Source organism: Ambystoma mexicanum, chromosome 3q, assembly GCF_040938575.1.
Source record: "Ambystoma mexicanum isolate Mex_15411 chromosome 3q, UKY_AmexF1_1, whole genome shotgun sequence".
Lineage (NCBI taxonomy): Eukaryota > Metazoa > Chordata > Amphibia > Caudata > Ambystomatidae > Ambystoma > Ambystoma mexicanum.
In genome coordinates this window covers 1,133,428,967-1,133,452,789 of record NC_090926.1, presented here as the reverse complement: position 1 = coordinate 1,133,452,789, position 23,823 = coordinate 1,133,428,967, and the positions used below count along the sequence as shown (strand labels likewise).

Below are 23,823 nucleotides of genomic sequence, written 5' to 3'. Positions count from 1 at the left end.
TAAGTTTTCTGTAACCCACATCAGCCTGCTCTGATGGGTCTGGCTTATCAAATTCGTACTCTGGAGAAGTGTCCAGACCACTTGCTGTTTGCAGACATTCTTGTAAATCCTGAATTTTTGACTGAGGATCAATGAATTCCTCTAGAACAGACCTTATGCCAAATTGAACACCAGCAGAGGTGATTTCTTCATCTGATGATGATTCTCCCTCATAGATAGATGACATGGTCCTAATCAAAGTCTCTCAGGTTGAAACATCTTTTCTGGTAATGTACGTTTTTCCCTTATTAAAGGCTTGGGCTTCGACGAAAACATTGATGCATTGATTCCATTACCACAAACTTCGATGTTGTCGAGGGAACCTTCAATGACCTTGAGGTAATCTTCGAGGGAGTTGTGGAAACTGTCGAAGGAGCTTTCAAAGTTATCGATCGTGTACTCGACGTAACTGCCTTAGAAAGAGTTGTCGATGTCTTGTACTCGAGAGCCTTCGAAGCCTTCGATGGTGTCGATGTCGACTTCGATGGCGTATGATGTTTTGATGCCATTTTGTTTCCCTCTACCTTCGATTTATGCCCCGGAAGGTCTTTGTCATGAGGTGATCGGGAAAAGTCCCTAGATGACACCCCTGACAACTTTATGTTGGATTTTCTTGTTTTGGACCTTCCTCTGTCATATTTTTCGTGAGTAGGGGCATGGTCTTCTTTAGCCTTTTTTTGAGGGGGGTCTGAGCAACGTTCTCAAAAATCTTTAGCATGGAAACTTGAAAGGCTTCCCATTTACTTGGGGAGTCATGCTTTGAAGGGCATGCTATCACCCGAAGACGTCGAGGAAGAAGCGGGAGATGATGTCGTCTTTTCTTTGTCTTCTTGAATGACGAAGAAGACTCTCTCGATCTCCTCGACCTATGTTTTTTATGGTGTTTTTTCAAGGACTCGGCCGAGTCTTTCCTCTTCGAAGTAGACTTCGATGAACCCTCCTCCATCGCCACTTTACCTCTACGTTCTTTTAAGGTCTTATGGGTCATCGACTGGCACAAACCACAGTCTTCAATTCGGTGGTCGGAACCAAGGCACCAAAGACAATTCTTGTGTGGATCAGTCAAAGACATTTTTTAAATCCTGTCTTCGGTGTGGAAGGGTTCGATGAAGACGACATTGCTTTTCTTTTCACGAAAGACTGAAGCGCTGTTTGAAACGATCCGAAGCGAAGCTAACGTAAAAACGGAACTGAAGCCAACGGGCGCGCTCGAGGCTCTTATACAGTGGATGACGTTGATGCTCAATGGATGTCGCCGAGGGACATCGACGCCACGGCCTCGAGAGGAGCGCACTCTTGTGGAGAGAAGAAACATTTTTTCCGTTGAAGGTTAGAATATATGTAAGATGAGGAATATGTTGGAGGACACAATCCATTCGAACAATAATTACAGGTAAGTAACGTGTTCCATCTCCATGCATGGGGTCCGGCATGAATTCACATGCTCCTGAATAACGTATACATAGTAGTACAACATTACACAACCACGGGAGGGGGCAAGGCTCAACAGAAGCAATTAACTCTTACCTCTGGAACAGACACCTCAAGCGAACAGGTCGAGTAGCATTGCTTGGCCGACTCTGGACTCCTCCCTTGAATCCTTGTTGACGCAATAGAACATCGTGAAGGTGTCCGTGGATCTCCACGTAGCAGCCCTGAAGATGTCCAGCAGGGGCACACCAGACAGGAACACCGTCGTTGTAGCGATCACTCTGGTGAAGAGGGCTCTTAGATGGCCGTGCAGCGGTCGGTTCACCAACGAATGACAGTGTATGATACAGCCGGAGAGCCACCTTGAGATGCAAGCCTTGGACATGGCCTTCCAATGGTTCACAGGACCAAAGTTCACAAACAGTTGTGAAGTCTTCCGAAAACTCTTTGTGCGTGTCACATAGAAATTGAGGGCACGAGCAATGTCCAGCCAATTCCAAAGGCTTGTTGAGGTGTACTTCTGACGGAACCTTCGGCATAAAAGAGGGGTGCGTCCGCACCACCACCCTCGAATCGTGGAAAGTCAGGCACGGTTGTTTGCAGGATAGGGCCTGGATATGACCAATCCTCCTGGCAGAGGTGATGTCCACCAGGAAAGCCATCCTCCACGAGAGGGGACTAATGCATAGGTTCGAAGGGGGCCCCCATGAGCCTCTTCAGAACCACGTTTTCCCATGCCGGGGCAGGAGCCTTTACCGGGGGAAAGATCGGAAAAGTCAATTGAGGAACTCCTTGATGAGATGGTGAGACCAAACTGAAGATCTTCCTGGAAACCTGGTGTAACGGCAGATAGCCGCCAGATGCACCTTGATCGAGGGGTGTGCAAGTCCCGCCTAGGCCAAGGATAGCAAGCACGGAAGAACTTGAGGGCCGTGACACTCAGAGAGGTAATGTTCTGCGAACGTAGCGCAATGCTTCCACTTGTGTCTGTAGCACTTCAAAGTCGACGATGCTCTGGTCTTGGCGAGGATCTCCCTGCAGTCTGCAGGCAAATCATATCCTCCAATCTCTATGGCTGCAGGAGCCACGTCAACAGGTTCACTGATCCTGGGTCGTGATAAAGGATTGCACCTCCTTCTCTGGTGAAAAGGTCTGGAACCACTGGCAGTTTGACCAGAGGCGATGCTGACAGGCTGAGAAGGTCTGGATAGCAAATCTGCCTCGGCCACGCCGGGGCGATAAGTATCATCCCCCATTGGAACTGTTTGAGTGTGTTGATGACTCATTGGAGGAGAGGCAATGGAGGAAACGTGTACAGAAAATCCCTTCCTAGAGAAGGAGAAGGTGTCCCCCAGGATCCTCGGTTGGTGGAATCTGCTGGCAAACTTCTGGTATTTGGAGTTTGTTGCCGTTGCAAACAAAATGCAGAATATACGGTCCCCCTGGTCCTGCCCAAGTTCCCACTTGTGGCAGGAGTGCAATTCCCTGTGCCCAGTGCCAGAAGTTGTGCACTTCCTTGAAGAGTGCTGGCGATCGAGTGCACCCCTGTTTCCTGCCTGATGTAGAACATGGTCGTAGGGCTGTCCATGAAGATTCTCACCTGCTTGCCCTTCAGGGACAGAAGGAACGACTTGAGAGCCCATAACACTGCCTGTAGCTCTAGGATGTTGATATGGAGATCCTTCTCCTCCGGCAGCCACAGGCCTCTGGCATGCAGACATCCAGGCCCCCCAGCATTCCAGGGAAGCGTCCGTGGTGACCATCTACTGGTATGGAGTGTCTTGAAACTCTGTGCCCCAGGCGATGTTGGAGCGGACGCCCCGCCATCCTATCACCCGACAGAACTCCTTGTCGAGCGGGATCTTGTCTGTGAAGCTTCCGGACACCTGTATCCAGTGGGCATCCAGGAACACCTGAAGAGGTTGCATTTGCAACCTGCAGAGCCATATGAGGTAGATGCAAGTTGACATCATGCTGAGCAACGACTTGATGATCCGCATTGTGGCTGTCCTCATCGACAACAGCCGTTGCACAGTCCCTTGAATAGCCGCTACCTTCTCCTCTGAAGGCGACTCCAGGCAGGACACTGTATTGAGTCTGGCTCCTAGGAACAGCGTGGTCTGCGATGGTGTTAAGCAAGACTTTGGCCAGTTGATGGAGAATCCCAGGTCAGTCAGTAGCTGGACAGTAGCCTCTGTATGTCCTATGGCCAACTCCCCAGATGACCCAGTCGTTAAGTTACGGGTATACGTGCATTCCCCATTGGCGTAGATGGACCACCACTGGTGCCAGACATTTTGTGAACAGTCTGGGGTTCCACTTCAACCCGAAAAGCATGGCCTTGAACTGGTAGTGCTGACCCTGCACTACGAAACGCAGAAACTTTCAATATTTCGTGTGAGTGGGGACGTGGAAATAGGCGTCCTCCAGGTACAAGTTGCCAAGCAAGTGCTGCAACGTGACCATCCAGAACTTTTGGGACTTCAAGTTTGTGTTGAGATGTTGCAGGTCGAGGATGGGCCTCCAGCCACCTGTCTTCTTTCTGACCAGAAAGTATCTGGAATAGACTGCGGAGCACTACAGCCATTGGGGAACTAGCTTTGTCACCCCTTTTTGGAGCATGCCCCGTACCTCTTCCAGGAGCTGAGGGATGTGCTGCTACGGACGGGTAATTGGTGGGATCCGCGTACACCTGCGTTGAAACTCCAGGGTGTGCCCCAGGGTGAGAGCGTCTCACACCCATCTGTTGGTGGTGATCTTCTTATACTCGCTGAAGTACTTCGTCAGCCAGCTGCCCACCGGGTGCATGTGTGGGGACCCGACATCCTGGCCGGTTGAGGCCTGTTTTGGAGCTGGTGTCCTGCCCTGTGTGCGATGGTGATGCTGCCTTCTGCTACCGTAGGCCTGGTAACGGCCTCTATAGGCTTCCTGCATTGTGGATTTGGAGGGCTGATGGTACGAAGAGGAGAAAGCTTTGGAAGACCTGCTCAACTTTCCCCCAGAGGAGCGAAAAGGAGAGCGCTGCTGCTGGAGAGTGCATGGGGAACGACCTGGGCCATCTCCATATCAGCTTGGATGGCCTGGAGGGACTCGTCAACGAACTTCCTGAAAAGGTTCTCTCTGTCGAAGGGCGTGTCCAACACCTTCGCCTGGACCACCTGCTTGAAATTCGTGGCCTTCATCCAACCTTGTCGAGGAAGGCAGACACTGTTCCCCATCTGCCGGAACTCTGTGTTGGTCACGTCCAACGCCACCGTAATGGTGTGATCAAATACTACTTCCCACTCTGGGAAAAGAGCGATTGCCTCCATCCTCTTACCGTCGAGGAGGCTAGGATCGCCAGCGCGTTGGCTGCTTTGACAGTGGACGCTGCGGCGTAAATCACCTTCCTTCCCATGGCATCCATCTTCTTCCCCTCGCTGTCCGAAGGGACCGAAGATGATGGGTTAGTTTACCGTTTCCTCACAGCTGCCGAAACCACCAGCACCCGATACTTCTTCTCCAGCCTATCCCATTTGGCTGGATCCATGCAAGGGTTCTTCATGAGGGACAGGCCCTCTTCCCACATGTTGTTTAGGATGGCCACCGCCATGATTGTCTTTCTCTTGGCCTCGCGCCTCTGGTACAAGAAACCCTCCTTCCTGATTTCTTCAGGCACAAGCTGAAATAGCTCAGAGACTCTGGCAATCATAGAATGGAATGAGCTCACCTCGTCCTGTGGGGACACCTTAGGTGGTGCATCTAAATGTGGAGACTCGCCGTCCGCTGCGACAATATCTCTGTCATCATCCATAGTCGTGGCCGTATTCGTCCCCGTAACCATGCCTGGTCTGCTGGGGGAGAAGGGTCCCGATGCAGATGTGGAGGCTGAAATGGGGGCGTCGGATGAAGCTTCCTCTTCTTCGTTGGAGGTTGAACAAGGGACTGGGGGACCACTGGAACCAGGCCCACTGGCATCCTCTTCTGGATCTCTGACACCAAGATGCGAAGGGTTGACAGAATGTCCAGAGACACATCCTTCAGCTCAGCTGGCGGGATCGGAAAACTAGGCCCTGGGCCGTTGTCCTCCTCTTCCACATCCTTGTGGACCGTGTGCAAGTACTCCTGGTCCTTGTCGTCTGTGGATGACACCTCTATGGCTTCGGCCACAGCCTGGGGGGGCTGTTTTGAAGCCTGCTCACCCTCCTCCTCTCACCCCCTGCGGTGTCTGAACCACCAGGACCCAAGCCGGTTTCCCCATTTTGGCATGCCAGCAGACTTTGCCAAGGTCACATCGGCAGTGTTGTGCCTTGGGGGCAGGGATACCTTCAGTGCTGCAGTGGCTACCGTCACAGGGTCAGCTCACTTGGCAGTCGTGATAGCAGCTGCCACCAACTCTATCATCGACAAAGTCTTAGCCTGTGCCGATTAGGCTTGCTCAGCTTCTTCTCCTCCGCCCATGGCTTCTTTGGCTTTTCCTGCAGTTTAGCCAGTTAGAGGATTTCCTTTTCAAGGAGGAGCTTGCTTGCCGGCTGGCAATGGAGGCGGAGGGCAATGTAGATCGCGCCCTGTCAATCTTGGGGTCCGATTCCGCTGCGACCCCGGTAAACTCGGACTTACAGTTCTTGGCCTTGTCTTGGGCCCCCACGGATGAAGCGCACTCAAAGGATGTAGAAGACAGCTCCTCAATCCGGCCGGTCCTGGGTAAGGCATGACCCTGCTCGGGGTACGGGGCAGAGGCCTTAGTGTTAAGCCACGCCACCAGTCTACTGTGCTTTTCTCATATCGTCAGTTTGGATAACCACCTGGTTGTAGACAGCAGAGGCATTGCTAGTGCGTGTTTTCTACCAACACATTCCGTAGCCCGAACTTGGTGCAGGGTTTGACGAGGGACCTTCCTTCCTTCTTCTCCTCAGTGATGGCCCTTGAGTGGCGCTGAAATTCACTGACCATGGATCCCTGCAGGTGGCAGATGGATAAAAGAGCACACAGGCTTTCGGAGCAAAAATAGAACAGTTTTTTGTCGAAAACACAAAGAAACGTAGAAGTAGCTTGCAGAGCAAACTCGAGGACTCCAGACACTGAAGCGTGGTAAAAATCTGAAGACAGCTGCCAGAGGAGGGGCTTAGGAAGAGAGCTGTCATTGGATGGGGGCAGTATGACCCAGAGGACAGTGATTGGTTTACAGGAGAAATACAGTTTGAAAGTGAAAGTGAAACTGACAACGGGGAATATTCATGAGCATGTGAATACATGCCAGGCCCCATGCTGGAGAAATGATGAATTCCCTGCTGCACCATCACTTGGATATCACTTTCCTGGTGAGCATTGCAATCCCAACCTAGCATTGATTTTTGACGTGCATTGTAACAACCCACAAAGTGCCCCACAAATGAACTGTGCCCTGATCTGCCTCCATGATGGCACTTTCAGCAGTAAAGCCCATGTGCATCACTGTTATTGATCCTTAGACTGACACTAAAAATTCTAATTCTGACATTCAAAATCCCTGGTTATGAAAACAGTTCCTATGCTGCTTTGTCAAACCACATCAGCCCTGACCTCTCGCACCTTCTATGTGTATGGAATTGGTACCCAAGGATAACTGATGGGCATCAAGTCCTGTTGCTTTAGTATTGGGACATACAGCTCTGGAAATGTACCCCTGTAAACTGAGGTGATACTCAGATCAGAGCGCCCTCCCAATCGCTTGGCATACTTACCCTGCTCTATTAATGCACACAAAGCACTACTATCCCTGCTACTGATGATACAACACAAAGTGGGATGTAGGACATCCAACACCTTGTGGGATTGTCCATTTGCCTTGACTTTAAGTCAGTCTTGCAAGAGAACACAACACACGCAGGCAAGCAACCAGCAAGAACTTGCACAGCAGCACAAATAGCAAAATTCTTCCAGGAGTCAAATGGAATAGGACAGGAAACTGACATGGAAGAATGCCACCATTTTGTAATATAGCAATTGTGAAGTGAACTGTAATTACCCATCTCTGGAGTCTTAATCTGACTTCCCTTGCCTTCTGATGTGGCAAGTGATGCCAAGATGGTGCTCTCCACAGTCTTGAGGAAGATGGTTGCTGCGGTCGACACCTCTTTTGTACTGAGATTGGACCAAGGTGCCTGCTCCAACAGTAGTCTGAACTCTTCAGTCACGTTCTGCAGGGATGGGAGCAGAGAATGGGCCAGTCAGACGCATTCTGTGAAACATCTATCTGGTAATAATACTCAGCAAGGAAATTCTGAAGAGAAGATCATGTCTCGCATTACTGGGCTCTGGACCTTTTTGTCAAAAGCTGGAAAATAGATAAACTGCGAAAGAAACGCTCACCACTGAAGCAGTGTATGTGTGGTTGTAAACTGCTTTAGGAAGAAATGCTTGCATTTCACATTGACAATCTCAAAGTGCAAGGAAGAATTGCATAATGTGTGGTGATACCTTCTCTTGCAGTTGACAGTTGGTAATGGGTATACTTCTTCAGCTCTCCAAAACAAACAGGGCCACTTCTTCAGAAATTAGGAATTTTCAATTGAGGTCTGTTTCAAAGAACACCAAAACAAACCAAGCTGTAGTCCTGAGCAACGGCACCCCCATTGCTTTAATCTTATGTCAATCTCAACTCTATATTAAGAGGTATGGCCAATGAAATCACTTGCTGCTTAATTATTTACAGTGACTGAATGTAATCTCTTGCCTTAAACCAAATCTGGGCTCTTATCATGCCTACAGGTCACTAACATCAAATGGCATATGCACGTAAGTCGTGCAAGGTGGTTAATGAGTTTCATGCTCACTTAAAGCCTGTGAACTTGACCTCCCTAATCACAAGAATGTCACTGTGTGTGTACACGTGTGAATTCATAAAATAAATAGCCTATTATAATTTTACTTCTTCATTAACTAACATAATGTAACTCAAAGTAAAATCCCAGTCCTATCAACCTCTAATTTAGCCCAGCTGCCAGCAACCTCCTAAATTCACCTATCACTCCGATCATGAACACAAACCTCACATGCCTCTTCATAACTTCTGAGGCCAAACACATTTGTATTCCAAGAAACCCAAATCACTAGGGAAGTGCTAGAAGCTTAGGCCTTTTAGAATCAGTGGTTCTGGGTTTATCTCAATACATTCTCCCAGGCTTAGAAAACTGCATTGTGTGACCTGAAAGTTCCCAGAGTATCCATGGTAAACATCTAACTACCTGTGCAAGGAGGAAGTCGGTTTCTTGTGTCCAGGCAGTAGAAAAGCGTGAAACGTAACTTTGTTAAATTGTGGATTCAAGACTATTAAAGCAGCACAGGTAATACCAGACACACAGAATAAAGGCAACAATCCCTCCAATCAGTCATGACATCTTTATAAATCTTATCCCATGCTCATATAATAAAGTAGTTATATGTATGCATTCACTTTGTTGAGACTTCCATTTAGAAATGTTTTATATGGAATACTGGTGCATAAGTTGCAGCATGCAGTATATGGGAAGAATGTATTTGCGTGTAGTAATGCTCAATGCTCCTTGAAATTTGAAATCTATTAATATCTCTGTATGTCCTCATTCAATAAGTCCCTGCCAGTATTTTGCTCCCCCTCTCTCTCTTCTGCTCCCAAACATCTTTCTCCCTCAGTCTCTCCTCCACACCATTCCATTCAACAACCAATCATTCCAATTCCATGTCCCAACTGAATACTACACATCTCTTTTTCACCCAGAGACCACATGATCTTTGAGATATTTAGGAAACGTAATGGTTCTCTTGGATCTCTCCACCTCACAGGCAGAAGTAGATGGTGAGCTCCCCGTTTCCTTCTCCTCCTCATCCTTTTACCATTCTGAATCTCTGTTTTGTATCTGCACCCTCTCTTACAATCCACACTCAGCACGCTATTCAAATTCCACACACTTCCATCCTCAATCTGGACCGCCCCATGTAATGCTTGTTCCACTCTCTGTGGTGAGGGCCACTTCATGGGACCTTGTTCAAACGCACTAGGAAGATCTATTCTTACATACTCTGTCGCAAGATTTCTGTTTCATGACAGCTTTCCTTTCATCATATTTCCTTTTATTGTACACTTGTCTTCTCTCAATACCGCCTCTGCTACTCTCTATCGAGTCAATCAACCATTTTGCGCTCTACTTCCATGGAGGACACATCTTGCTATTTGGTTTCCTCCCCATACTCATCTGAAAAGGTGAAAACCCTGACTTGCTGAGCAGAGAAAATATGTGTACAATTACTCTGACCATTACTGTTTCTTCCATGCTAGATTATTAGACACTGTCCATTATGACGTTATTAAACATCTCCACAACCCCAACAGTTTGGGGGTTATATATAGAGGCAATTGTACCCCTCCCTTTTAAAAATCTCTTCCATAAATGGGCCTCATCACGAGTTTGGCGGTAACCCTTAAATCCGGCGGTCGCGCTATTACCGCTGGGTTTAAGGGTCCGCTAAATCAGGGCTTCGTCAGATTTCTCCCCAGCTCTAAGCTGGGGGGAAATCCGCCAAAAATTCACGCTATTACTGCCGGCGGGAAATCCCAATGGGGAATGGGGCATTCCCGAATGGGCTCAGTGGGGAATGGGGAATTCCATTACTGCCAAACCCGTGATCCGGCGCTAATAACGCCGGGGGGGTTGGCGGTTGGGCTCATACCGCCGGCAGTAATACCGCCAGCATTACCGCCCAACTCGTGATGAGGCCCTTCTAAGACATCTTTTGCGGACACACTTATGGAGATTTTGGTTTCCACCAATTTGGACACTGTGTCAACAAAATCAACACAATGTTGAGCTACGCTTTGACCTTACATAGGCCCATCTATGTCACTCCTCAATTTCTTCCCAGGCATACGGGTAACCGTCATCTTGATCATGGGAACGGGGGAGAAATTATAGACTATCTTGAGGCATGGTACGTTCAGACTGTGTAAGTGCACAGCAAGTGCAGGAGAGGGGAGGAGGTATAGAGGTGGGCGGGAACAAGTGAGATCGGTTAGTCAGAAAGCTGGTAAGTGCTGAGAGAAGTCATTCTCATGGTCAAGTGCAGGCCCTGAAGCAAATGCTGGAGGACTGGCGAGGTAGCCAGGGACTTGTGATACTCTGAGGTACACCTCGCAGCCAGTTGGCATGCTGTGTGGAAGGGGAGGGAGAGCAGAGAAAGAGATTAGCAGGGCAGAGGGAGAGAGAAGGAAGAGAAGTAGATGAATGTCTTAAGGAGTTTCCAGAACTTAAAGAGATCAGGGACAAGATGGAGGGTGGCAGGGAGACTGCTAAAACTGTAATTCTCCTCGAAACCAGTCACTGTCCTCTGGGTCATACTGCCCCTGTCCATTGACAGTCCTCTCCCTGAACCCCGCCCCTGGCAGCCATCATCAGATTTGGTAACCACGTAAAGTGACAGTATGACCAAGAAGAGCCGCAAAGGGTCCAGAGGGAGAGCTTGCATCTTATTCCATGCCAAACCCATGCTGGAAAACAATAGTTCCAGGTAAGTAACAAAAACCTTCTCCAGCATGGGGTCTGGCATGGATTCAAATGCTCATGAATACAAAGCAGTATGCATAACACCACCACGGGAGGTGGCAAGGCTCAACATAAGTAATCAAAACATACCCCTGGAACAGACTCACCTCAAGCGAACAAGTTGCGTAGCACTGCCTTGCCAACTCTGGACTCCTCCCTGGAATCTCTGTCGACACAGTAGAACTTCGTGAAGGTATGTGTGGACCTCCAAGTTGCAGCCCTGCAGATATTGAACAGTGGTACATCCGAAAGGAATGCCGTCGTCACAGCGATCGTTCTGATGGAGTGGGCTCTCGGCGGTCCGGCAGAGGCGCTTAGCCAGTCGATGGTAGTACATGATGCAGCCCAAGAGCCATCTTGAGATGGAAGCTTTGGGCAAGGCCTTCCTATTGTTCACAGGTCCAAAGTTCACAAACAATTGAGAAGTCTTCCAAAAACCCATTGTGCGTGCCATGAACTTCAAGGCATGAGAAACATCCAGCGAATGCAAGGTTCCCTCCGTCGGTGACAAAGGTTTCGGGAAGAAAACAGGTAACACCAAAGCATCACCTCTCTCGATTCGTGGAAAGTCAGGAACGGCTGCTTGCCTGTATCTCACCGACTCATCTGGCTGAGGTGATGGCCATGAGGAATGACGTTTTCCATGAGAGAAACTTGAGTGGGGCTTGATGCATATGTTTGAAGGGTGCCCCCATAAGTCTTATCAGGACTACGTTGAGTTCCCATACCTAGGCTGGTGCCTTCAAAGGCGGGAAAGATCAAAAAAGGCCTTTGAGAAACTCCTTTATGAGTCTGTGGGAACACAACGAGGATCTTCACAGGGAGCTGATGCAGCATGAGATTGCCACCAGCTGTACCTTGATGCCCACGTGAGCCAGACCAGCTTTTGCCAAGGAAAGGAAGTATGGAAGAATCTGTGGGGCGTGACGCTCAGAAGGGTAATCTTCTGCGGCCAGCACCACGTAGAAAAACGCTTCCACTTATGGCCATAGCACTTTAGTGTTGATGACATCCTGGCTTTGGCGAGGACCTCCCTGCAGTCCGCTGGCAACTCATAACCCCCAAAATCTAAGGCTGCAGGAGCCATGCCTTCAGGCTCAGGGATCCTGGGCCATGATGTAGGAATGCACCTCCCTCTCTGGTGAGCAGATCCAGAAGTAGCAGCAACTTGACTGGAGGCAACACTGAAAGGCTGAGTACGTCCGGATATCAAATATGCCTCAGCCACACACGGGGTCAAGAGTATCATCCTGCACCGACACTGCCTGAGTGTGTTAATCACACATAGCAGAAGAGGAAACAGGGGAAAGGCGTACAGAAACAGACCCTCCCGCGGGAAGGAGGATACGTCCCCCAAGCTCCTAAATTGGTGGAATCTGCTGGCAAAATTGTGGCATTTGGTGCTTACTGCTGTGGCAAAAAGATCAATCGGGGGTCTGCCCCATTTGACTTGATCCTGACAAAACTCCCATTTGTGGCAGGCATGCAGTTTCTCTGCTGAGGGAATCTGCAATGGTGTTCTTGATGCCTGCCAGGTGGAGAGGGACGAAGAACGTCCCCTGTCCAATGGCCCAGTGCCTCAATCCCTCAGCATCCTTGAAGAGCACTGGGGATCGAGTGTCCCTTGGTTTCTGATGTAGAACTTGGTGGTAGTGTTGTCCATAAAGAAACCTGACCATCTTGTCCTTCAGAGACGGTAGAAAAGTCTTGAGGGCCCAGAACACTGCCCATTGCTCCAGATCCTTCTCTTCTGTAAGCCACAGACCTCTGGCATGTAGATGTCCAGTGTGAGCCCCCCGACCAAGGCGTCCAGGATGACTGTCTCCTGGTATGGCAGGGTTTGAAATTTCACCCCCCACCACTCTATCACCTGCCGGAACTCCTCATCCACAGGCAGTCTTGTCCACAAATCTACTGGACACTTGTATCCAGCATGCATCCAAGAATTCCTGTAGGTGTCACATCTCCAACCTGCAGAGACAGACGAGGTAGATGCAGGACAAAATCGTGCCCAGCAACGACTTGATGGCTCAATCTGCAGCGGTTTTGTAACGCTCACCTGATTCCCGTAGAGGCGCCGGTCTTGACTGGGCGTATACCGTATCTTCAAAGGTGATGTGTAACACACGGCTGGCTCTTTGGGCTGGACCTCTGTGCACTGTATGTTTGACTCGAAGGGTAAGATGTCTGCAGATAGAAAATATGGGATTAATGAACTGGGTTATTGAATGTCTCTCTCTTCTTCCCTTTCTCTTCTCCTGTAGAACCCCGAAGGTTAACACTCTCACCTTAGGTAAGTGAACGCCGTGCTCTCCATCTGCCTCGGGGCAGGGTGCTGTAACCAGTTTCTTCACTGGATAAGGGGAGCAGGCCTCTTGACTTCAGAGGACTGCTGTCCGTCGTTTACTGCACGAACGGTAAGTTTCGAGTAATTCTAATGTCTTTAAAGTCTTTAGTAATGATGTCTCTTGTTTTGCAGGGTTCCGGCGATGGTGGATGACGGGCTGAAGTGAGTTGAAGATGGAGCCCGTGTGATGAATAGAAGCGCCTGGAAGCACGTAAGTAAGCGCTTGTTGCCTGCTTCACGATGCGCTCTAACTGTCTTTTTATTTTGCAGGTACAAGTTCGGAGCGGCTGCAGGGTGCCGGAATACCCACTGGGTTAGATGTGGAAAGGAGTAATGGCACGTGAGTATTAAAGTTCCCCAATGTCTTTAAACGCACCTTGTTTTGTCTTTCAGATGCGGGATGCAGCGCCGAAGGCCTCCGGAGCGTGCAAAGAGTTGGTAAGCTTTTGTCTTTCAGATGCCGGAATGCAGTGTGAAGACCTCCGGAGCGCACGAAGAGTAGGTAAGCCTTTGTCTTTCAGAATGCAGCGCGAGGCGTTGGTGACAGCCGATGGCCCAGGTAAGTGAAGAGCTGACACTGAAGACCGTAATGCTAACCTGTTCTTTCTTGTCTTTATAGGTGTTGCTGAAGACTGGATTCAGGATGGTAAGCCTTTTTCCTTAGGCCCAGGATCAGATGCAGAAGACACGATGAGCGTTCTGCTGCAGAGGTTGCAGAATAACGCAAAGCAAGATTCATCCATCGGGTGTGGTTTAAATAGCCTCCTGTAGTGCTTAGGTGTCTCCTTCCACAGCCACGCCTAGGTAAGAAAAATGTTCCTGCTTTCCAGAAGAGTTCCAGTGTTCTGAACCTAGGGAGTGGCTCCTGCCCCACCCAACAGGAAAAGTAGTTCCAAACAGAAGAGGATCAGAGGCTCAACTGGCAGGCAAGTAAGCAGCATGGTCTGCTGCAGGTAAGTCCACCCAAGCATTATGAGCCCGGCGCTTCCAGCGCTGCGACTGGGCATATTTATGAGCCTGGTGCCACTGGCGCCAGGACTGGGTCCAAAAGGTCCCAATTGGGACTGGTTGGCACTCGGAACCTGGGTTATGAATCTGCTTCCAAGGGAGTTGGGAAAACCCTGACCTTTTGGAAGCAGAGATCATGACAGTACCCCCCCTCAAGGCCCCTCCCAAACCGGGCTTCTCCGGGGGTTTTGGCTTGTCAGGAAATGTTCGGTGAAATCTTTTGATTAGGCGAGGAGCGTGGACATATTCAGCAGGTTCCCAGGATCTCTCTTGGGGGCCGTAGCCTTTCCAGTCAATTAGGTAAAATAGTTTAGATTTGGAGATCTTGGAGTCCAGAATGCTTTTGACTTCAAACTCGAGTTCCCCATCAACTAGGATAGGTTTTGGAGATTTAGTTAGTCGGGTTTGAGGTTGCACGGGTTTTAATAGAGAGACATGGAAGACCGGATGTATCTTCATGTGCGGGGGCAAGTCCAACTTGACCGCTACTGGGTTTACTATGGTAGTGATGGAATAGGGACCAAGGTATCTTGGGTTGAATGCGCGTGGCCCTTTTAGAGGTAGATATTTGGTGGATAACCAGACTTGATCCCCTACTCGATATTGAGGGGCTTCCTTCCGATGTTGATCTGCTCCTTTCTTGTATTGTTCTTTAGCCCTTTGAAGGTGAGAAACAGCTTCCTTAAAGGCTTGGGTGATTGTAGAATGCAGGTAGTCTACTGCTGGTGTTTCAAGATCTTGGAGGGGATCCAACTCCGAGGTTCGAGGGTGACTGCCGTACAAAAGAAAAAACGGGGTTTTCCCAGTTCCCGAATGGACAGAGTTATTGTAGGCATATTCGGCTATCCAAAGGATGTCTTTCCAAGTTTTTTCAGTTTGTTGCAGCATGCAGCGTAAATACTGTTCCAGAGTTTGATTGGTCCTCTCGGTTTGTCCGTCGGTCTGAGGGTGGTGACTGGTCGATAGTCTCACATCAATTTGAGCCGACCGACAGCAACTTCGCCAAAAATGAGAAATAAATTGACTACCTCGATCCGAAATTAGAACCGAAGGAAAACCGTGCAGTCGGACGATGTTTTCGAGAAATTCTCGGGCCAGAGTTGCTGCTGTTGGCAAGCCTTTGAGCGGAATGAAATGCGCCATCTTGGAGAATAAGTCCACGATTACTAGAATCGTATTGTATCCGGAGCATGGAGGTAGATCGGTGATGAAGTCCATAGAAAGCGTATGCCAAGGGCGAGGTGGGATGTCAATAGGGCGTAAGAGGCCTGCTGGTCTTTCCTTTTGACTCTTGTTTTGGGCGCATACTCCACAGGACATTATAAAGTCTCTGATATCTTTTTTCCAAGACGGCCACCAGAAGTAGCGCTTGATCTTTTCTGAGGTCTTGGCTATACCGGGATGTCCTTCCATTAAAGAATCGTGATAACAAGAGATTACTTCTTTCTGTAAATCTGTGCTGGGTAGGTATAATCGTTCTTGGAAATACAATAAGTTGTCCTTTACTGCAAAGTCCTTTCCTTGCAGATGCCAATTCTGTATGTCTGCCGGAGTTACAAATTGCCTGGCTTTATCCTTAACTTCCTCTATGGATTGTGTGGCGATTACACCCAGAATTCTTTGTTCGGGAATGATTGGTACAGGTTTAGGGTTGATCAAGTGTTCTTCCACTCCCATCCGAGAAAGGGCATCAGCTTTACCGTTTTTTGTACCAGGTCGATAGGTAATTATGAAGTCAAACTCGGCAAAGAATAATGCCCAACGGAGTTGTCTAGAGGATTGGGCTTTTGCGGTTTTCAAATATTGCAGGTTTCGGTGATCCGTAATCACAGTAACGGTGTGTCGGGCCCCCAGCAGATAATGCCGCCAAGCCTTAAAGGCAGACTTGATAGCCAGAAGTTTCTTGTCAGTAATCGTGTAATTGATTTCAGGAGGCGAGAATTTGCGGGACCAAAATGCCACGGGATGCAACTGATTGGTTACCGGGTCCTTTTGTGATAGAACTGCCCCCATAGCAAGGCTTGAAGCATCAGTTTCCACGATGTAGGGGAGTTCGGGGCGAGGGTGTTTTAAGATTGGTGCAGAGATAAATTTAGTCTTCAAATCCTGGAAAGCTTGTTCCGCCTCGGTAGACCATTCAAAACGTTTGTTTTTCTTTAACAAGGCAGTGATGGGCTGGACTATTCGAGAGAATTCGGGGATAAACCTGCGGTAAAAGTTAGCGAAGCCTAACATGCTTTGCACACCTTTTACGGAGGATGGTGATGGCCATTTGAGAACTGCATCGACCTTCTTTGAATCCATACGCACTCCGCCAGGTGATAATATGAATCCCAATAATTCAACTTCAGTCACGTTGAAAACACATTTTTCCAATTTAGCGAAAAGTTTGTGTTGACGCAATCTTTCGAGGACCATTTTCACGTGTTTCCGATGTTCAGATTCCGAAGAAGAATAAACGAGGATGTCGTCAATGTAAACAACAACAAACACATCTATGAGCTCTCTGAGGACATCGTTCATAAAATATTGAAAGGCGGCCGGGGCATTGCAAAGTCCGAAGGGCATGACCTGATATTCAAATAGCCCATACTTGGTGCGGAAGGCCGTCTTCCATTCATCGCCCTCTTTTACTCGTACCAAGTGGTAAGCTCCTCTAAGATCCAGCTTTGTATATATGCATGCTTTTCTGACTTGGTCCAGGAGTTCAGGGATCAAAGGTAACGGATATCTATTCTTAACGGTGATCTGGTTCAGGGAGCGATAATCTATACAAGTTCTAAGGTCTCCTTCCTTTTTTGGAACGAAGAACAAAGCTGAAGAAGCAGGGGACTTGGAAGGACGAATAAACCCTTTTGCCAGGTATTGATCCAGGTATTGTCGAAGGTGAAGGTTCTCAGGCTCGGTGAGGGCATAAATTCTACTACAAGGAGGAGTAGATCCAGGTATCAGGTCTATCTGGCAGTCATAAGACCTATGAGGAGGTAGAGAGTTAGCCTGATCCTTCCGGAAAACATCTTGGTATTCTAGGTATTCGGGAGGTAACTGGGGAGTCTCTGAAGAAATTGCTGCCAGTGCAACACCAGGTGGAGGGTGACAAGTAGAGACACATTCTGGAAACTGGACCGTTCTTGCTCGCCAATCGATCAGAGGATTGTGTTTCTCTAACCAAGGTATTCCTAGAATAATCTGAAACTGAGGGGCCTTGATCACATCGAACACGATCTTCTCATGGTGTCCATCTTGACTTATTAGCGTCACTTCTTGAGTGGTATGCGTTACTGGCCCGGAGGCTATCTCCGTACCATCCACCGTAATAATGACGTCCTTTACAGCCTTGGGACAAAGAGTTAGATTCATCCTCAAAACCATTTCATGATCTACATAATTGCCGATGGCACCGCTGTCGACGTAAGCTTCAATTGCATGTAATCGATCCGGATTATCAGGGCTAATGAGGACCATAGGTATCACGAAATGCGAGGTCACGGAACTGGTTTTCACGCTCGGCAAGAGGACCTCTATTCTTGTCGGGCGAGGTCGTTTCCCTGCTCAGAGTTTGTAACTTTGGTAACTGCAGCTCCTACTGCCTTCTTAGCAGGTTTCACCGGACAGTCTCGAAGAAAGTGCCCTGAGTTTCCGCAATAGAGGCATAATTGCAACTGTTTTCTCCTTTCCCGCTCCTTTTGTGTTAGAGGACCTTTCAGACCCCCTATTTGCATGGGTTCCCGGAGTCTACTCCTTTGGAAGGAGTTGGCGGTTTGGAAAATACTCGAGCATCAAACTTGGAACGATCGGCCTTCCTGTTCTGCAGTCTGTGATCTATATGAACGACTAAGTCTATATAGTCCGAACAATCTTGTGGGGGATTCACTACTTGGGCTAACACATCTTTGAGCTCTCCACGTAGACCTCTATAAAACAGCGTAATCCTTTTGTCCTCAGGCCATTGAGTTTCCACTATCAGTCTGTTGAAAGACGCAATATAAGCCAAAAGGTCTTGATTACCTTGTCGCAACGAAAGAAGCTCATTGTCCAAGGCCTGCCCCTGTGAATGTCTTGAGAACAGTTTTTCCATACTGAGCTGAAAAGCTTGAAAATCATGGAGGACCGGATCATCTTGATTTACTAGAGGGATCGACCAGTCTGCCGCATTGCCACTAAGGTACGAAAGCACGAAAGCTACTTTAGCTTGATCAGTTGGAAAGGCTGCTGGCCGGCATAAGAAATGCAACCGGCACTGATTGATAAATACTGCAAACCTCTTTGGGTCACCAGAAAATTGTTCGGGCGGAGCCAGAGGTACATTCCCAGGTAGGTTGATCTGCACTGGATTCATAGAGGATGTAGAAGGAAGATTTCCCCCAGATGCGGGTAACGGGGTCTGTCCGGCTTGTGACTGTAGCAATTGTCTAGCGAGATCATCTGTTCGCTCCTTGGAAATAATCAGTTCCCTTCTTAGAGCGTTCGTTTCCTGACGGGCTGCATGCACTTCTGCCCTTAGTTCCCCAAGTAACTGGGCTAGTTGATCGGTATCCGAGGTTTCCATAGCGCCTGGATGGGAGTTTTGTGGTAGGCTTTGCGTTCTGTAACGCTCACCTGATTCCCGTAGAGGCGCCGGTCTTGACTGGGCGTATACCGTATCTTCAAAGGTGATGTGTAACACACGGCTAGCTCTTTGGGCTGGACCTCTGTGCACTGTATGTTTGACTCGAAGGGTAAGATGTCTGCAGATAGAAAATATGGGATTAATGAACTGGGTTATTGAATGTCTCTCTCTTCTTCCCTTTCTCTTCTCCTGTAGAACCCCGAAGGTTAACGCTCTCACCTTAGGTAAGTGAACGCCGTGCTCTCCATCTGCCTCGGGGCAGGGTGCTGTAACCAGTTTCTTCACTGGATAAGGGGAGCAGGCCTCTTGACTTCAGAGGACTGCTGTCCGTCGTTTACTGCACGAACGGTAAGTTTCGAGTAATTCTAATGTCTTTAAAGTCTTTAGTAATGATGTCTCTTGTTTTGCAGGGTTCCGGCGATGGTGGATGACGGGCTGAAGTGAGTTGAAGATGGAGCCCGTGTGATGAATAGAAGCGCCTGGAAGCACGTAAGTAAGCGCTTGTTGCCTGCTTCACGATGCGCTCTAACTGTCTTTTTATTTTGCAGGTACAAGTTCGGAGCGGCTGCAGGGTGCCGGAATACCCACTGGGTTAGATGTGGAAAGGAGTAATGGCACGTGAGTATTAAAGTTCCCCAATGTCTTTAAACGCACCTTGTTTTGTCTTTCAGATGCGGGATGCAGCGCCGAAGGCCTCCGGAGCGTGCGAAGAGTTGGTAAGCTTTTGTCTTTCAGATGCCGGAATGCAGTGTGAAGACCTCCGGAGCGCACGAAGAGTAGGTAAGCCTTTGTCTTTCAGAATGCAGCGCGAGGCGTTGGTGACAGCCGATGGCCCAGGTAAGTGAAGAGCTGACACTGAAGACCGTAATGCTAACCTGTTCTTTCTTGTCTTTATAGGTGTTGCTGAAGACTGGATTCAGGATGGTAAGCCTTTTTCCTTAGGCCCAGGATCAGATGCAGAAGACACGATGAGCGTTCTGCTGCAGAGGATGCAGAATAACGCAAAGCAAGATTCATCCATCGGGTGTGGTTTAAATAGCCTCCTGTAGTGCTTAGGTGTCTCCTTCCACAGCCACGCCTAGGTAAGAAAAGAGTTCCTGCTTTCCAGAAGAGTTCCAGTGTTCTGAACCTAGGGAGTGGCTCCTGCCCCACCCAACAGGAAAAGTAGTTCCAAACAGAAGAGGATCAGAGGCTCAACTGGCAGGCAAGTAAGCAGCATGGTCTGCTGCAGGTAAGTCCACCCAAGCATTATGAGCCCGGTGCTTCCAGCGCTGGGACTGGGCATATTTATGAGCCTGGTGCCACTGGCGCCAGGACTGGGTCCAAAAGGTCCCAATTGGGACTGGTTGGCACTCGGAACCTGGGTTATGAATCTGCTTCCAAGGGAGTTGGGAAAACCCTGACCTTTTGGAAGCAGAGATCATGACAGTACCCCCCCTCAAGGCCCCTCCCAAACCGGGCTTCTCCGGGGGTTTTGGCTTGTCAGGAAATGTTCGGTGAAATCTTTTGATTAGGCGAGGAGCGTGGACATATTCAGCAGGTTCCCAGGATCTCTCTTGGGGGCCGTAGCCTTTCCAGTCAATTAGGTAAAATAGTTTAGATTTGGAGATCTTGGAGTCCAGAATGCTTTTGACTTCAAACTCGAGTTCCCCATCAACTAGGATAGGTTTTGGAGATTTAGTTAGTCGGGTTTGAGGTTGCACGGGTTTTAATAGAGAGACGTGGAAGACCGGATGTATCTTCATGTGCGGGGGCAAGTCCAACTTGACCGCTACTGGGTTTACTATGGTAGTGATGGAATAGGGACCAAGGTATCTTGGGTTGAATGCGCGTGGCCCTTTTAGAGGTAGATATTTGGTGGATAACCAGACTTGATCCCCTACTCGATATTGAGGGGCTTCCTTCCGATGTTGATCTGCTCCTTTCTTGTATTGTTCTTTAGCCCTTTGAAGGTGAGAAACAGCTTCCTTAAAGGCTTGGGTGATTGTAGAATGCAGGTAGTCTACTGCTGGTGTTTCAAGATCTTGGAGGGGATCCAACTCCGAGGTTCGAGGGTGACTGCCGTACAAAAGAAAAAACGGGGTTTTCCCAGTTCCCGAATGGACAGAGTTATTGTAGGCATATTCGGCTATCCAAAGGATGTCTTTCCAAGTTTTTTCAGTTTGTTGCAGCATGCAGCGTAAATACTGTTCCAGAGTTTGATTGGTCCTCTCGGTTTGTCCGTCGGTCTGAGGGTGGTGACTGGTCGATAGTCTCACATCAATTTGAGCCGACCGACAGCAACTTCGCCAAAAATGAGAAATAAATTGACTACCTCGATCCGAAATTAGAACCGAAGGAAAACCGTGCAGTCGGACGATGTTTTCGAGAAATTCTCGGGCCAGAGTTGCTGCTGTTGGCAAGCCTTTGAGCGGAATGAAATGCGCCATCTTGGAGAATAAGTCCACGATTACTAGAATCGTATTGTATCCGGAGCATGGAGGTAGATCGGTGATGAAGTCCATAGAAAGCGTATGCCAAGGGCGAGGTGGGATGTCAATAGGGCGTAAGAGGCCTGCTGGTCTTTCCTTTTGACTCTTGTTTTGGGCGCATACTCCACAGGACATTATAAAGTCTCTGATATCTTTTTTCCAAGACGGCCACCAGAAGTAGCGCTTGATCTTTTCTGAGGTCTTGGCTATACCGGGATGTCCTTCCATTAAAGAATCGTGATAACAAGAGATTACTTCTTTCTGTAAATCTGTGCTGGGTAGGTATAATCGTTCTTGGAAATACAATAAGTTGTCCTTTACTGCAAAGTCCTTTCCTTGCAGATGCCAATTCTGTATGTCTGCTGGAGTTACAAATTGCCTGGCTTTATCCTTAACTTCCTCTATGGATTGTGTGGCGATTACACCCAGAATTCTTTGTTCGGGAATGATTGGTACAGGTTAAGGTTGATCAAGTGTTCTTCCACTCCCATCCGAGAAAGGGCATCAGCTTTTCCGTTTTTTGTACCAGGTCGATAGGTAATTATGAAGTCAAACTCGGCAAAGAATAATGCCCAACGGAGTTGTCTAGAGGATTGGGCTTTTGCGGTTTTCAAATATTGCAGGTTTCGCTGATCCGTAATCACAGTAACGGTGTGTCGGGCCCCCAGCAGATAATGCCGCCAAGCCTTAAAGGCAGACTTGATAGCCAGAAGTTCCTTGTCAGTAATCGTGTAATTGATTTCAGGAGGCGAGAATTTGCGGGACCAAAATGCCACGGGATGCAACTGATTGGTTACCGGGTCCTTTTGTGATAGAACTGCCCCCATGGCAAGGCTTGAACCATCAGTTTCCACGATGTAGGGAAGTTCGGAGCGAGGGTGTTTTAAGATTGGTGCAGAGATAAATTTAGTCTTCAAATCCTGGAAAGCTTGTTCCGCCTCGGTAGACCATTCAAAACGTTTGTTTTTCTTTAACAAGGCAGTGATGGGCTGGACTATTCGAGAGAATTCAGGGATAAACCTGCGGTAAAAGTTAGCGAAGCCTAACATGCTTTGCACACCTTTTACGGAGGATGGTGATGGCCATTTGAGAACTGCATCGACCTTCTTTGAATCCATACGCACTCCGCCAGGTGATAATATGAATCCCAATAATTCAACTTCAGTCACGTTGAAAACACATTTTTCCAATTTAGCGAAAAGTTTGTGTTGACGCAATCTTTCGAGGACCATTTTCACGTGTTTCCGATGTTCAGATTCCGAAGAAGAATAAACGAGGATGTCGTCAATGTAAACAACAACACACACATCTATGAGCTCTCTGAGGACATCGTTCATAAAATATTGAAAGGCGGCCGGGGCATTGCAAAGTCCGAAGGGCATGACCTGATATTCAAATAGCCCATACTTGGTGCGGAAGGCCGTCTTCCATTCATCGCCCTCTTTTACTCGTACCAAGTGGTAAGCTCCTCTAAGATCCAGCTTTGTATATATGCATGCTTTTCTGACTTGGTCCAGGAGTTCAGGGATCAAAGGTAACGGATATCTATTCTTAACGGTGATCTGGTTCAGGGAGCGATAATCTATACAAGTTCTAAGGTCTCCTTCCTTTTTTGGAACGAAGAACAAAGCTAAAGAAGCAGGGGACTTGGAAGGACGAATAAACCCATTTGCCAGGTATTGATCCAGGTATTGTCGAAGGTGAAGGTTCTCAGGCTCGGTGAGGGCATACATTCTACTACAAGGAGGAGTAGATCCAGGTATCAGGTCTATCTGGCAGTCATAAGACCTATGAGGAGGTAGAGAGTTAGCCTGATCCTTCCGGAAAACATCTTGGTATTCTAGGTATTCGGGAGGTAACTGTAGAGTCTCTGAAGAAATTGCTGCCAGTGCAACACCAGGTGGAGGGTGACAAGTAGAGACACATTCTGGAAACTGGACCGTTCTTGCTCGGCAATCGATCAGAGGATTGTGTTTCTCTAACCAAGGTATTCCTAGAATAATCTGAAACTGAGGGGCCTTGATCACATCGTGTCCATCTTGACTTATTAGCGTCACTTCTTGAGTGGTATGCGTTACTGGCCCGGAGGCTATCTCCGTACCATCCACCGTAGTAATGACGTCCTTTACAGCCTTGGGACAAAGAGTTAGATTCATCCTCAAAACCATTTCATGATCCACATAATTGCCGATGGCACCGCTGTCGACGTAAGCTTCAATTGCATGTAATCGATCCGGATTATCAGGGCTAATGAGGACCATAGGTATCACGAAATGCGAGGTCACGGAACTGGTTTTCACGCTCGGCAAGAGGACCTCTATTCTTGTCGGGCGAGGTCGTTTCCCTGCTCAGAGTTTGTAACTTTGGTAACTGCAGCTCCTA

The 23,823-nt window shown here is 48.4% G+C and overlaps 1 protein-coding gene across 1 annotated transcript in view; it reads right to left on the bottom strand.

The window, feature by feature from the left end:
• Positions 1 to 23,823, bottom strand: part of LOC138447678 (adhesion G protein-coupled receptor E3-like) — a 1,605,711-nt gene that overhangs the window by 648,905 nt on the left and 932,983 nt on the right. Inside the window, exon 11 of the mRNA XM_069603942.1 lies at positions 7,457 to 7,628. Within this exon, the coding sequence (XP_069460043.1) occupies positions 7,457 to 7,628 (172 nt within the window). The remainder of the gene's footprint in view (positions 1 to 7,456; positions 7,629 to 23,823) is intronic.